Here is a 15,636-nt window from a genome sequence, read left to right as displayed (position 1 = left end):
TATTGCCCAATCTCCTAAGCATGTATAGGAGATCTGGAGCTCCCCAATTCTGTTCTGTTATTTCTCCGCTGAGCTTGTCTTTGTCTCCCTCTCTGTGTTCCTCTGCATCTTTTCATTTTCAAAGGTAACAAGGCTTATATGCAGCTTTGTTTTCTAACCATTAGCTCAGCCCAGGCACCCCCAAACTTGGCCCTCCAGATGTTTTGGGACTACAACTCCCATCATCCCTAGCTAACAGGACCAGTGGTCAGGGATGATGGGAATTGTAGTCCCAACACATCTGGAGGGCCAACTTGGGGTTGCCTGGTTCAGCCCCTCGTAAACTCACTTCTGATCATGGTTGCAAAACTGCAACTGTGATGTTGACCATAGTTGGCTCTGAAAAGAAAAGGAAGATGTGAGTTCACATGTAGAGTTCAGGAACGTGAAGGAGCACATGAGACCAGAAGCAGGATGGGAGAGTAGCTTACACTGCACTGGGAAGGCTGCTGTGTTGAAATTTAACCCACGTGGAAATGCCTCCCTACACACACACCACGCGCGCGCACACACACACACACACACGGTCTTGGTGGGCTACCACTGATGGGACCTCATCTCATGGCTTGTTGGTTTTATCCGAGATATTGTACACTTCAACGTGTAAAGATTGCATTGTATGTGAAATGCACCCTATAAATGCTCCGTATTTGTATTATTCATCTTTCATGAATGTCAGCTGTTCTTAATGGTTGCCGAGAGCATTTATGGCGCTCCCAGGATGTTCCTGAAGCTTGACAGTGCACATGAAGTCATGCCCTAGTGTGAAACATTTGGTAGCTGATGTGGATTATATGGCACTTCCATCCAGTTGTGCTTTGTGATACCAGGGGCCTAGTTTTAAATGTGTTGCTTCTTCTGATTTGTAGATCCGACTTACTGTGATCGTTTACGGCAGGACATGGCATTCCTAACGAGCAACGGCAGGCTGAGCGAGCAGCTGGTTGACAAAATTATCCTTCAGCTGAACAGAGTTTACCCTCAAATTCTTACCAATAAAGAAGCAGAAAAGGTAATTGAAGGAATCCCACCTGCGGTGTTTCTTTGCTATTGCTGTAGCTCATTTGACCCAGGATTAGGATTGCTGATTTTTTAAATGCAAAACTTCTGGTACCTCATTGAGACTAGGGGTGGTGGCACCCAGGAGAACCAAAGGCAGCTCTGGGGAATTCTCTAATAGGACTGACAATGGGAACCGGAGGAAAAACTATTTGTTCAGCTAAGGTATACAGCAATTGAACTTCCTTAAAATCCTCTCCACACATGATCAGCCCTTCCCTGCTCTTCATTGTTCCTCTTAACACAAACCAGACCAAAACTGTGGACCTGATAAATTCAAGCAGATAAGAAAATGAGCCAAGTTTAGAAGTGTGTGCTTGAATATGAGAAAATGAGAAAATGAGCCATGTGAAGTGTGTGCTTGAATAATCACACAGAAAACACTTCCCAGACATCTGTACTATACATTTAAAGCGGAATCATACAACCACAATTTCCCTCAAAGAATCTTGGGTACTGTAGTTTGTTGCCGAGAATTGTTAGATGACCACCATTCCCTTCACAGAACTACAACTGCTAGCACATTTGCGAAGCTAAACAGAGTCCGGTATGGTTTCAAATTGGTTGGGGGATCGCAAGTTGAGTTTCTTGCATTGCAGGGGGTTGGACTAGATGACTTTTGGGATCCCTTCCGACTCTATGATTCTATGAACTCTCAGAGTGATTTAACACTCAGTCTCTCTTGCCAGGGAAGTTGGGGAATGGCAGATCTTCTTAATCAGTAAAGCCATTGCAGAGAATTCTAAATGCAAGCACCCCTTCTTTATCATCTGTAGAAACCAATCAAAGGGGAGTCCGGTTAAATCTAAGCAGGCTTACTCCCAAGTAAGTGTGTATAGGATTATACCCTTTTATAGCATAGGAACACTAACCCTGATGGCCAGTGAGTGAACCTATGCAGATAATTGCATAACACTCCCTCTCATGTGTGTGTGTGTGCGCGCGCGCGTGCACGCATGCACACGCACACACACACACACACCTACCTGAGTTGAGAAAAATCCCCCACCTCTGTTTAATTCTGGTTGTTTAAAACCAGTTCCAACAGCAAGGTCTTACAAGACCACTTAGACACTTAAGTGATTAAGTGGTATAAAAATAGCTGCAATAATTTAGGTTTTTTAAAATAGAGAATCCTTCTGAGACCAGCTCCTTGGCAAAATGCAGTGGCAAATGAGGAGAGGGGGATGAGCAAACTGCTTTCTCCCCTGGTTCTTCTCAGATCTTCTTAGAATAAGCTGAACGCTTCCAACCACCTCCCATTTGGCAAATAGCTAGGCTAATTCTAAGCATATCTGCGCTAAACTGGATCCAATCAGGTGCAATAAGGTCCGATTGCTGCGCCAGCTACCTTCTAGCCTCCTTTCTCCCACTTCCCTTATGGGGGTGGCAGCAGCAGCAGCTGTGGCTCCAGCTCTGTTGGTGAGGAAATCTCCCTCTCCTTCCTTCTCGCTGGCACTTGCACTGCTAAGCCAAGGTCCAGAAGAACTGGAAAATATCATTTCTCCACTGCTCCAGAAAAAAAAATATTGCATTCCTGGCACTTCACAGGCTTTTTGTGGTTCCTTCCTCCCATGAGTGGAACTGGAGCAGAGGGTTGGGTGGGGGTTAAGGAGAGAAATGCGAGTTCTTCTTTGGTTTGAATTCAAATCTGAATGAGGGAAGATCTCAAGAGGGCTCTGCGTTGTAATGCTTGTCTCTTGTTTGAGGAGAGAGTTAACAATTAGCTGCAATCTGCAGTCCAAGGACTGATGAAGCTCAGTGACACCCGTAAATAGGTAGGGAATTCCTTGCAGAAGGTGGAAAATGGCACCCACTTCATAGATCCCTATTATAATACCTTAAGCTAAAGCTGTTTCGTCAAGGCAAACCATAAACGTTTATGTAAACAAGCCCCAGGTCTCAAAATGCTGTGGTCGTACACCCACACCGTTTGAACTCTTCTTCTGAAATTACAGCAAACATTTCCATGTGTTCATTCATATTCTTGAGGCAGTGTAGTCCTCTATTTGCAATCCAAACATCCCATTAGGAACAGGATTTGTCCGTCTCACCAGATTCAGTTATCTCTTTTTGCATTCACAGACAAGTATGCATTTTCACACTAATGAAATAACTATTGGATTCCTAAGAAAAAGTGTGCCACTGTAAAGACAGATAAATCTTTTTCTCACTTCCAAATGCGAATGCTTATGACTGACGATGCTGCGATCTTAGATTCTTATTTCTGAGCAGGTCCAATTTGTGACCGGTTAGGCCGATCTCTGCGTATCTGGGAATTTCTGTTAAAGAGGAAGGTGTAGCATGTGGCATTGATCGAGATCACAAAAATGTTCTTGTACGCAAACTGGAATTTCAAAGGAAATGGCTGAACTGTGCCATAGATCAGTATACATCAAGCAACAGAATACAGTGGACGCTCGGGTTGCGAACATGATCCATACGGGAGGCACTTCGCAACCCGCAGCGTTCACAGCCCGCAGTGCCGCTTCTGCGCATGCACGGGTTGCGACTTGGCACTTCTGCGCATGCGCGAACGCTGAAATCCGGAAGTAACCCGTTCCAGTACTTCCGGGTTCAGCGCGAGCGCAATCTGAAAAAACGTAACCCGCAGCATTCGCAACATGAGGTATGGCTGCACTTCTGAATACCAATCTTGGCACTATCTGACTAGCCATTGTGGAAATGGGATGCGACCCTTGATTTAATCCAGTAGGACTCTTCATAGGCAGCTGTTGACTTGCTGGGAACTGGAATTGGTCAGAACATGAAAAAAGAACGTAAGAGCCCTGCTAGATTAGGCCAGTGACCCACCTTGTCCAGTATCCTGTTTTCACAGTAGTCAACCAAATGTCTGTGGGAAGCCCACAAGCAAGACATGAGCACAGCAACATTCTCCCCTCCTGCAGCTTCCAGCAACTGGTATTCAGAAGCATTACTGCGTCCAGCAGTACAGGTAAGGCATAGCCCTCAGGCTTAGTAGCCATGGGTAGTCTTACCCTTCATGAATTTGTCTGATGTCAAGCGTCAGAGGATCCAACCCCCATGGTAGGTTGCCTCTAACGGATAAGACAAGGAAGTTCTTGCCAATTGCTTTTTATTCAATGTTCACAGAGGCTTAGAAAGGCAGCCTCTTGGAATAGTGGCATAAATCTCCCCTCCCCAACTCTCCCACTTCCTCATGCGCCATCCCTTCTACGGTTGGCGCTGGGGGCCCTTCACTTCTGAGACCTTTGCTCTCCTATTTTTAAGGCTCGCCAATTCTAGGAGATGGTGGGTCTGGAATGCTTTCTAGTGATAACGTGTCTGCCAGCTGCTCCAGCTCTGCCTCCTCCTTCTTCTCTCCCATTACTTCCCCCTCATCTTCCTCTGAGCTGTGATCTCCCTCAAACTCCTGTTGTAATTCTGAACTGTCTTCTTCTCCGGAAGGGTCAGGCTGGGGAGGCGTTCTCCACCATTCCTCCTCTATCCACCTGACCTCTGATCCTCTTCTAAAGCTTATTTGTATATTATTTATATTATTTATATAAGCCACCCTTTGCACAAGCCGCATACAAGACCACTAAGATTAAAAGAATATCTAAAATATCTAAATATTTATATGTGATTTCACTTTAGTGCTGAACGTATATCCTTTTAGGTCTTCTGCAAATAGTAGAAAGACGGGACACCGCTGCTTGTTTTTCCTATTGTGTACAATTGAGAAAGTCTGTTATTTATTTTCCTTTGGAATAGCTAACTCTCATGACATAGAAGCACCATAAACAATTTGTGATAGAATCTTACGCTCTGCTATAAAGAACGTTTAAACAAAAATATAAAGCTACATTTGTATTCTTTCACGTACCATCGAAGGGAGGCAGAGGTTGCTTTAAAATTGGTGTTGGTTTGTTTTTTATATCCTTGGCTAATAAATGCGTTCCCACCCTCCCTGCAGTTCCGAAACCCCAAAGCTTCTCTTCATAGTCGGCTGTCAAACCTAATAGCCCACTTGCAGAAGGAAGGCGACAAACCATGTCAAGAATTCTACCGTGCTTTGCAGATCAATGCTGAACAGCTGTATAACAACTTGCCAAGCAGAAGAATTCTAAGTAAGTCGGAGTGCTAGCAGATTTCTTTGGGTGCCCTGTTACAATGCTGCCTCTTCTGGGACTAAGCGGAACTTTCTGTGTGCTGTTTCTTAGATATACAGTGGTACCTCGGGTTACATACGCTTCAGGTTACATACTCCGCCAACCCAGAAATAACGCTTCAGGATAAGAACAGAAATCGTGCTCTGGCGGCGCAGCAGCAGCAGCGGGAGGTCCCATTAGCTGAAGTGGTGCTTCAGGTTCAGAACAGTTTCAGGTTAAGAACGGACCTCCGGAACGAATTAAGTACTTAACCACAGGTACCACTGTACCTAAAAACTGACCAAATTATATGTGGCAGACAAATGCTTATTTATAGCTGCTGCAGTTGTACTTGCACACCAGTTTGGCAATTTTGAATCTTTGTTTTATATAATAATAAATCTGGCAGCTTTGCAACCTTTTCAAATATTTTGTGTTCCCTTTATGAGCTGCAAAGGCTGGATTCCGGACTAAAGTGGTGGTGTTGCCCAGGAAAAGCGACCCAGTGCTTGGCTTGGAGTGTTTTTATTCTATCCAGGGTCTTTCTCCCACTTTTGCACAGGATCAATGCGAGATTATTTTGAGTCCAGGTTGTTTTTCTATGTAGTCAGCTCAAAACTGCAGCTTTTCTTCCACAAGGGATATCTCCAAGGTCCAGGCTTTGGTTTTCTGTTAATGTTTATTTTAAAGGCAAATGTAGCTATATAAATAATCAGCCAGTCATAAAATCAACTGAGGTTCACATCATTTCCCAATAACTTTCAGGGGGATTTCTGTTTTTACCCAGCTTGATAGCCGGTTACAATCAGTTCTTCATCTCTGAGAGACGTTAGTAATAACCAATTACATTTAAATACGTAGTTCTGCATCACTCTTGTTTCTAAACTGACAGAATGTTAAGCAAGAAAAGTGCTCTGTTCAACTCTAGACAAATAAGATAAACGGTTACTGGCCAGCTAGAGACATACTTACCTCAGCTATATCTAGTCTGGTCTGGAATCTATTTAGTCCTTTTTGGGCCTAGACAATTCTGGCATTTTCAGAGCGTTTTGCAGTTGTATACGTGTGTTGTTAACGCTAGGCATACCGCGTTGCTGAAACTGCCCTATGATTCTTCAGGGGGCCCATTTGGAAACATGCAAAACTGTTTCGTGGGGACATCAACTCCTCAGACAAAACCGCAGTGAGGAAAAAAGGTGCAGAAAATGACCAAGAGGCTGGAGCAACTCCCCTAGGAGGAAAGATAACAGATTTAGTTAAGTTACAGGTAGGTAGCCGTGTTGGTCTGCCGTAAGATTTAGTTAAGTTTAGAGAAAAGGTGAGTGAGCGAGGGGCGGGGGGAGCCACATATAATCAAAGTCTATAAGATTATGCACAGTGTGGGGAAAGTGAGCCCAGGGCCATTCTGCACATTATGTGGCAGAAAACTCAGGTTTGTGATGTTAGGTGTAGGTGTTAACAGAGAACTGCAGCCAATCTTGGCTGCCTTTTATATGCATATCTGCACAGTACCTTCGTTCTCCAAACATACATATTTTTCCATGTATAAGACACCCCTATGTATAAGATGCCCGCTATTTTTGGGGACTCCGATTTAAGAAAATGGGGGGAGATGACCCCCCTGTGTATAAGACGCCCCAATTTTTGGACATTATTTTTCAGGGGGGAAACCTAGTCTTATACACAGAAAAATACGGTACTTTGTCCCCTTCATTTTAAGTCTTAGGTTTACGCCTAAGAATGTAACAGAAGAGGCACCTCTGAATGGAAAGTTAAAGCTGGTCTTCCCCTGTGCCAGCCCAGCTCCTTAGCCATTGACACCGGACATGGAGAACAAAGGAATTCTGGAAAGTCATGCCAGAATTGTGATGCCTTTCTTGTGGAGACTGGCTTTTCCCGTTTTTGCAACTCTGTAAAGCAGGGATGACTAACCTACACTGCAGCCCTCCAGATGTTGTTGGACTCCAACTCTCATCATTCCCAACCACCATGGCCAATAGAAGGGTATGATGGGAGTGGTAGTCCAACAACATCTGGAGAGTTCAAGGCTGGCCACCCCTCTGATAAAGCACCTCGTACTATGATGGTGCTTTAAGTCTGCAATCGTAGCCACAATTACCTGGGAACAAAGTTCATTGAGCTGAGTGGAACTTACTTCAAAGTCAGCCTGCATAGGATTGGGCTGTTAAGGTGAAGACCTACGTACATTTACTTGGGAGTAAGGGCTTATCCACACTTAACTTTTACCCTGCACATTCCAAGAACTGGTCCATGCTTTTAATGCTCCATGTCAGAGCACTCCCCCCCCCCCAAGCAGAAAAACCCACGCATTATAGCTGAAGCACAACAAACGACAATTCAGGTTTTCTTTAAAGCACCTGGAAAGTGTAGATGAAAGGGAAATGTGGATAAGCCCCAAGTCTCACAGACCTGAGTGAAACTTCCTTCTATGTGGACATACATAGGATTGCACTGTGCATGAAATTGAACCGCAGAATCATGGGGAGAAATCAGTCATTGGCTTTGACACCGGTGGCTATAAAATACCTAGTTACGTTCACTTAATATATTTCTTTGTGTCATGGGAAAGATTAATTCAGGAGCTGACAATGTATTTAGCACCAAGGGCCCATATTAGAAATATATCATGGACTGGATGGTGTCAGCTAATCTGAATCTTTGACTCAATACGTTAGCAACCCAGTTTGCAGATTGAAGGCCACAGTCGACAGCTAATGGGCATATTTCTTCACTGATAGCCTTTGTGCCAATTATACATTGCTGAGCTAGCCAGAAGTTAACTGTCTTCAAAAGCCGGCATATTTTCCAGAACTCTGCTTTTCTGACTTTCAGAAACCATGTAGTACTGGAAACCTTTATCCTTTGTGAGAACACAAACATTAATTGATTCCATCTGTAGCTGTGGGGCAGCGTGTTCAAGTAAGAAAGCGAAAAGATCAGTCACAACAGATACTTTTGGCTATATTTAAAGGTGAAGTAGCTTCATTCCAAACTTGAGTTCTAGGCTGTTTTCCACTTGTGTCAAATAAACCTTTTGCATGATGCTTTCCAGCAAGCAATATGCTACACTGCAGCTGTGTGTAATGAAACCCCAGAGGACTTCATCCCAGTTGCAAAATGCCTTCAAGTTTGAAGGAGACAATTCACAACTGCAAAGTCCAGTGTTCTTCAAACTTGGGTCGCCAGCTGTTGTTAGACTACAACTCCCATCATCCCTAGCTAGCAAGACCACTGGTCAGGGATGATGGGAGTTGTAGTCCAGCGACAGCTGGAGGCCCAAGTTTGAGGAACACTGGATCCCTTCCCACCAGCCATTTTCCCTCTAATACTATGCCCGCATGCACACTCATAACTGCTAGTATTGTAGCGTTCCAGACTCATGCTTACCTGGCCAACTTGGGTCTGCGAAAATGCATGGAAAAAGAAGTAGGAGGGAAGAGGAGTTTATGGGGAAAGCAACTGGTGTTTAAACAAATGTTTGAGAGATGCACAAATTGCACGTTCCAGCTACATTCAAACCAGTGTATTCTCAAATGGTGCCAGGAAAATGCTTAACAGTTTGAGAGAAAATGAAAAACACAGGTTTGCTCAAGATTCTTCTGAACACAGGCATTTATCCTGCTATGCATCTTCTACACTTGATAAACTTTTGAGATGTCCGCATTGCACATGAGCTGGGTCAAAGTGGAATGAAAATCAGCGCTTGCGTTATTGCAACTAAATTAATCTTTGTCGTGCCAAGTGACCTGCTTCACCAGATGTTCCTGATGTTGGCTGAAAAGTGTGCTTGAAAGTATTTTTCAGAAATTTTCCAGGGTAGGATCCACATGGCAGGCTGGTGCGCAGCACTTCAGTGCTTCCACTGAGAGCAGCATGAAGGTTGATCTGCAGGCGCAACTAAGGATAAAAAGTCCTTGGAAAATACCACAAGCTGTCAATTGGCTGTAAAGAGCACAAAGATTTGAGTGACCTTGGAAGACAACAATTGTTGGCTTAAACAATGGCATCACCTGTAATTAAAACTTATTTAGCATGGAAAGAAAATAGATATGTGGCTTAATACTTGGCCTGTCATTAAAGTTCTCTCCCACCCCACTTTTAAATGTTGTTTATTCACTTTTTATAAGAAATGCACAAAGATGATAAGCTGGTTGCCTTTGGCCCTACACTTGCAAACCAACCTACGCAAATGTTTAAGCCAACAATTAGCAGCCATTTTATGTTACGTTATTGTATTACCGTATTTACTCAAATCTAATGCTCACCTTTGTTGGCCAAATTACATTGTGAAAATTAAGGTGCACATTAGATTCAATGGCACATTGACATTTGCCAGCAAGTACTTTTTTTGTTTGTTTTAAGGTTCTGAAAATTGAGGTGCGCATTAGATCTGAGGGCTTGGTAAAGGTACCCCTGACTGTTAGGTCCAGTCGCGGACGACTCTGGGGTTGCGGCGCTCATCTCGCTCTATACGCCGAGGGAGCCGGCGTTTGTCCGCAGACAGCTTCTGGGTCATGTGGCCAGCATGACTGAGCTGCTTCTGGCGAAACCAGAGCAGTGCACGGAAACGTTGTTTACCTTCCCGACGGAGCGGTACCTATTTATCTACTTGCACTTTGACATGCTTTCGAACTGCTAGGTTGGCAGGAGCAGGGACCGAGCAACGGGGGTTCACCTCGTCATGGGAATTCAACCCGCCAACTTTCTGATTGGCAAGCCCTAGGCTCAGTGGTTTAGACCACAGCGCCACCTGCGCATTAGGCTCAAGTAAATACGGTACTTTGAAAACTGGTCCTTGCTTTCCTCACATTTTGCATGACGTGCTTCAGACGTGTGTTGCGCTGAATATTACACTAACTCTTTGGTGTGTTGCTTTTGTTTCTAGAAACCTCAGATTCCACAGGGATAAACCCTGAGAAGGAGAAATGTATTCTAAATGACAGGGGTAAATAATGCGTGTAAAGTATTGTTGGCTAAATCAATATTGGACAATAAGGTTAACAAGGAAAACATATATAAATATATGTTGCAGTTGAATGTCATGATACTAATTCTAAGTGTGTTTGCTGTGGGCATGTGCTTTGGCTTTAATAAATGAAAGATATGCACGTATAATCAAGATTTTTTTCCAGTAGTAATTTCTCGGTTGTTCAAACTGATGATGATTATTGATATTAATTATATTTGCTTGCTGTCCTTCATCCGAAGATCACAGGGCAGTTCACAACATAAAAATACAAAATACACAATAAAACAAAAACAAAGGAAAACCCATAACCCCCTGCCATTTTATGTAATGTAAAATCCAAAGTTTTCTAGGGATGAGTTTAGCAAACAATCTAGACACCACTGCAATTAATAGGCGTTGTTCAAGAGCTTGTTGGCCCCATTTATCTCACTGGGCATGCACGGGAAAACTGTGTCCCTGATCTCTAAAGTACTAACTACAGTGGGGCACAGCCTTTTACGCCACATGCATTTTTAAACATTTGCATAGGCTTCAGTAAGTTTCTACCTTTGAGTGGCGACTCTATATTAATGTTAACCCACGCCCATGGTTTTTCTTGGTACAGCTGCTGGGTTTGTTTTGTGGAGCTTCTGAGTTTGCAGATCTGTGGAGTGGATAAGCTTAAGGCAGCAGTGCAAATAATATTTAAGATGCCTGCTCCACTCAGCCAAGCCATTCCACCCTCTTAATGCTCTTGCATTGGCCCTTACTGTGCACATTTAAAGCCAGAGGGCAGGGCAGGACAGCAGGCATGCAGTTACGGTTAACGTTGCTTTGTGGAAATACAGCAGAGTGCAGTGATCACCTGCACACTCTTGGCCCTTCTGTTCTGTTCCAAATTTTGGGTACAATCAGCGCTGCACCCACTGACCCAGCCTTGATCTCTACACATTCAGAGATGCTGTTTTCACAGAGCCTACATGTGCACACCCGTATTTCTGAAGGCTCAGGTATGCATGACCCAGGACCCTGGAAAATGAAAGGTGCATGCACGTCGTTTCTGTGCAAAGGGTGCCTTTGGGCATGTGGAGGGCAACGCTGGGACTGCTCATTTGTACCCAAATAGCATATTAGGGGTTCTTAGACTAGGAAGAGAGAAGAAGCCCTTTTTGTTCTATCGCTATAGCAGGAGTTTAACTGCCTTATAGTAGTTGCACACAAAGCTCACATAGTTAAGGGTAGAAGGGAGGCTAAGGAGGCGGGAAGGAAGAAACAACTAAAGACAGAAACACAGGATGGTAGAGTCGGAAGGGACCACAAGGATCATCTAGTCCAGGCATCATCCGCAAACTTTGGCCCTCCAGATGTTTTGGACTACAATTCCCATCATCCCCGACCATTGGTCCTGTTAGCTAGGGATCATGGGAGTTGTAGGCCAAAACATCTGGAGGGCCGCAGTTTGGGGATGCCTGATCTAGTCCATCCCCCTTTAATGCAGATATATTTTGCCCAACGTGGGGCTTGAACCCATGACTCTGAGGTTAAGCATCTCGTGCTCTACTGACTGAGTTATCCTCTGGTCATCATAGAGAAGCCCTGTGGTATTTCCATAGGAATCGTTTGGTTGCCTGAATAATGTTTTAATTATTATATTCAAATAAGTAGCTAATGACAAGTCTGATTTAATTTTATAGACTAAAAGATATTAAAATTTCTGGGTTATATCCATTGTTGCATGAGCAGGCAGAATTTCTCCTTCCTCTCCTCTCACTGCATCCCACCAGTTGTTCTCCAGAGGTTCCCTACAACCCTTCAGAGCACTTTTGGGGTGTGCACAGGAGGAGAGGAAGGGGAAATGCCAATTCTCAGGTGGAATTCTGCTCCATTTATACAAGGACACTATTAAATGCGACCCTAACATTCCCTCTCTTGCCCTGCAAGTTTTTAATAAGGCTTAATTTTTCTAAAAAGAAAAATAAGTAGGCTAACAAGCAATAGAGGCTTCACAATGGTAATAATAATTGTAATAAAAAATAATTGCTGCAGGAAATGGTGATTATATATTACAGTAGATGAAGCCCAAAGCAAACATAATTGTGCCAGTTACATTTGAATCACTGTAGTCACAGTAACAACAATGATAACTGATGAACCATTAATTTGAACACATAATTTTAATCCTCCTCTGTTGGTTTTTTTTTATTCTCTAGGTCCTACATTCTTCCTTGCCTGCTTCAGCATCGCCGCAGGATTAGCCTTCTACATGTATTGCTGTAACTCAGGTAAATTATTCTTGCTGTTTTTTTCTTTCTGAGAAGATAGGTTTAGTAGTTGTCTTGTTAGCCTGTTTATCTTGGCATAAAACATGTTTGGGGAGTGTTCTTGCATCAGGATCATGAAAGAACACACCAGAAAAGGCTGATGGAGGGGGGGGCAGCTATTATAATTCATGGCTACACATTTTGGCAAGACTGACAAGTTCTCCATAAGCTGCCTGGAAGTCAGAAATATAAATTGGGTGAGGAAGATATGAGAGCCAGTGTGGTGTATTGGTTAAGAGTGGTAGACTCGTAATCTGGTGAACCGGGTTTTCATTGGCTCTGGTCCTATCTCTCAGGTTATTTTCAGATAGTTACATTCAGTGATTGTCTTTCAGGCCCCCGAAAGTTGTGTTGTTGTGCCATCTGGTCCCTAATGCTATGCAACCCCTACATGAAAGCTATTTGGGGCAGGGTGTCACAGGTATGCTGATGACACTCAGCTCTACCTCTCTGAATAAGCTGAGCCTTTGCAAGTCTTGGACCAGTGCCTGCAGTCAGTGAGCGAATGGATGCAGGTTAATAAATGGAAGCAGAAATGGTGCTAAATAGTGGTTCAACCAGGTGGACATTTGCTAAGGAACAGGATGCCTCTGAACAAAGACTCACTCCACTGGTGATCAGTGTTAGATAGAACTGAGCTCCCCTAGTAGCTGAGTAAGTTCTTTCATGCAAAATCCCCGGTCCTGGTCCCGTCGTCGTCGCCCCCCCCCCCTTATTATTTTTCAGCAATCTAATCTTGGGAGACGGGTGTGTGTGTTAGTTTTTGTCTATTGTTGTGTGGTTGAGAGTCACAGAAACCCTACTGCAGATTACATAGAGATCAACCAGCAATTTCCAATCCACTTCTTGCTGCCTCTGCTCTACCCTGTGTGTCCTTGTAAACAGAAGTGTTCCTTTTTTAGTTTAATCCTGTGACCCACTTATTATTTGGGCTTTTTTGCAGTGATTCCTTAATCCTATATTGCTAGTCTTGGGAAGCTTTCTGTTTGAGTTTGGTAATATGGAAAATGAAGCATTTTGGGGGTCCAAACCTGACAAGGCAGGACAAAAAAAAAAAGACCAGTGGGAAAGAAACTCCATAGTACAAAATCATCAGGCTGATATCAAACATGCGGAAAACTCTTTATTATCCCTACAATTTGGTTGTCAACGCTGCAGAGTTGATTTATAGCTAATTGTAGACTTAAGCAGAAGCAGTGATTTGAATAAATATTTTATTCATGACAAAAATAATCAGTCACTCAAAATTAGGTGAAGAACTCTTCTTTTTACAAATCACAGTTTCTTCTGTTACATAATTTGCAAGTCATAGAATGGAGCAATTCTCCTTGGCCAAAATTCCGGCAAGTTTTTTTTTTTTTTGGTCAAATATCATTTGTGGAAACAAAACCCATTATGGCTGCAAATCTGACTCAATTCAGCTTTTTTTTCTCATTTCCACTCCCCCCCCCCCCGGTTCATTCTAGATTCAAAAGTCCTAGGAGGAGCCAAGAAGATTCTGGGGTTTTCTCCAATCATCATAGGAAGACACGTTAGGAATATTTGTATGTTGTACATGGAAGACGCACCAAGAAAGAAATAAGAATAAACTGGCACACCAGTCTAGCATGAAATTTTCCTGCCGGCGGAAGGGCTACATTGTCAAAAGATATGCTATTTTCTTATACCAAAGATATAACTAACCTGTGGCTTCAGCAGTGTATATTTGCTGCTTCCAAGGGCTTTTAAAGGGTCAGCTATATATGCCTTTTACTTGTGGGAGTGGATGTTTTTATTTTTTGTACAAGCTTAAACTATTTATCACTTGAATTAAAAAAAAAAGAATTTTTAATGCAAGCTTTTAAACATGTGCCCTCAGTCATTGCAAAGTCTTAAAAGTCCTCCCATGTCCTGTATTTGTATTCTATTCTGGTCTAGAGGCACACCGAAAAGTGATTCCCTCTGCAAGATGGGCAGAGAGCTTTTGCTCAGTGTTTGAACCCTAATATCTGCTTGGGGGGGGGGGGGGCGGGCAATCTTTATCCAGACAGCTATGAAGTCCACATGGAAGGCCTCTGAGTTGCCCGGCTTCACAGAGAACAAACAGAAGGATTCTACTGAATATCAGTGGAAACTTTGTGTTACTGCTGGTTGAAGTTTCCTCAGAAGACATCATGCTTTGTGCATCAGTTAATCCATTAGCAATGGTGGGAGAGCCTATGTGCAATTACCTATAGTAAACTCAGGTGGCTTCAGACAAGGGAACTTTTTTTAAAAAAATGCTAACTTTAGAGCAACACTTGAAACAAATTAACCCCAAACCTTTTTAAGATATAGAGGTTGTCGTCTCCTCCTCCTCCTCCTCCTCCTCCTCCTCTTAAATGGTAGACTGCATGTTCTTTCTATACTTGGTATGCAAGAATTCAAAAAACAAACGCCTGTCTTTTTCTTTGTTGGCCATCTGTGCAAGATTTACTGCCTATCCTGGGCCAGAGATTCCAGGCGCCCTGTTTAAGGTAGGAGGGGAGGGGGGAGAAATTTGGCAGGGTCCAAAATCCTGACCTGCATATGTTCAAGGTTAAATTGAGGAGGGTGGATTGTGCATTTTAAGAGCTTTTGTTTTTGTTCCTCATGATACCTATAACAGTGTTACTAGTAAGACCCCCTAAAAAAACCCTACCACACAACCCTAAACCAAAGCCACACCTCCCCATGCTTTTTTGAAGCTGGGCGGGGCCCAAATTAATTGGTGCCTCTGGAATGTGTATAGCACCATTTAATTGTTTGTGAAAACTCATATAAAACCAGTGAGCTGGCCAGTAATAGAAAGATTACTAAAGCATAGCTTGTGGTCTGAAACGTGTGTGTGTGTGTGTGTGTGTGTGTGTGTACGTACGTCTGTACATGCAAATATTTTCTCATCCTCCCTAAGTGATTCCCTGCTAGGTTCCACCTTCTTTGTGTAGGTTTCTAAGGACTGTTTTCGTTCGACTTCTGGAAGGGTAGTTACGTTAGTCTGTTGAAACTAAAACAGTAAGAGGTATTGCGGTACGTTAACAGGTTTATTTATGGCATAAGCTTTTTTGGGACTAGAGCCCACTTCATGATCGGATGAAATGGACTCTAGTCTATGATACCTTGTGCCATAATAAATTCA

General features: G+C 43.3%; 1 protein-coding gene across 3 annotated transcripts in view; it reads left to right on the top strand.

Annotated features, from left to right (window-relative positions):
- CARD19 (caspase recruitment domain family member 19) overlaps positions 1-14,465 on the top strand; it is a 28,890-nt gene extending 14,425 nt beyond the window's left edge. For 2 of the 3 annotated variants that reach the window (XM_033140877.1, XM_033140878.1), the window contains exons 2-6: positions 909-1,051; positions 5,036-5,189; positions 10,117-10,176; positions 12,390-12,461; positions 13,967-14,465. In XM_033140877.1, coding sequence (XP_032996768.1) covers positions 909-1,051; positions 5,036-5,189; positions 10,117-10,176; positions 12,390-12,461; positions 13,967-14,082 — 545 coding nt within the window. In that variant the 3' untranslated portion in view covers positions 14,083-14,465. The remainder of the gene's footprint in view (positions 1-908; positions 1,052-5,035; positions 5,190-10,116; positions 10,177-12,389; positions 12,462-13,966) is intronic. The other variant, XM_033140879.1, reaches the window with a different exon arrangement.
- The last annotated feature ends 1,171 nt before the right edge of the window (positions 14,466-15,636 follow it).

Source organism: Lacerta agilis, chromosome 2, assembly GCF_009819535.1.
Source record: "Lacerta agilis isolate rLacAgi1 chromosome 2, rLacAgi1.pri, whole genome shotgun sequence".
Taxonomy (NCBI): Eukaryota; Metazoa; Chordata; class Lepidosauria; order Squamata; family Lacertidae; genus Lacerta; species Lacerta agilis.
The sequence above is the reverse complement of the archived record's forward strand: the minus strand, read 5'-3'. Positions and strand labels throughout refer to the sequence as shown.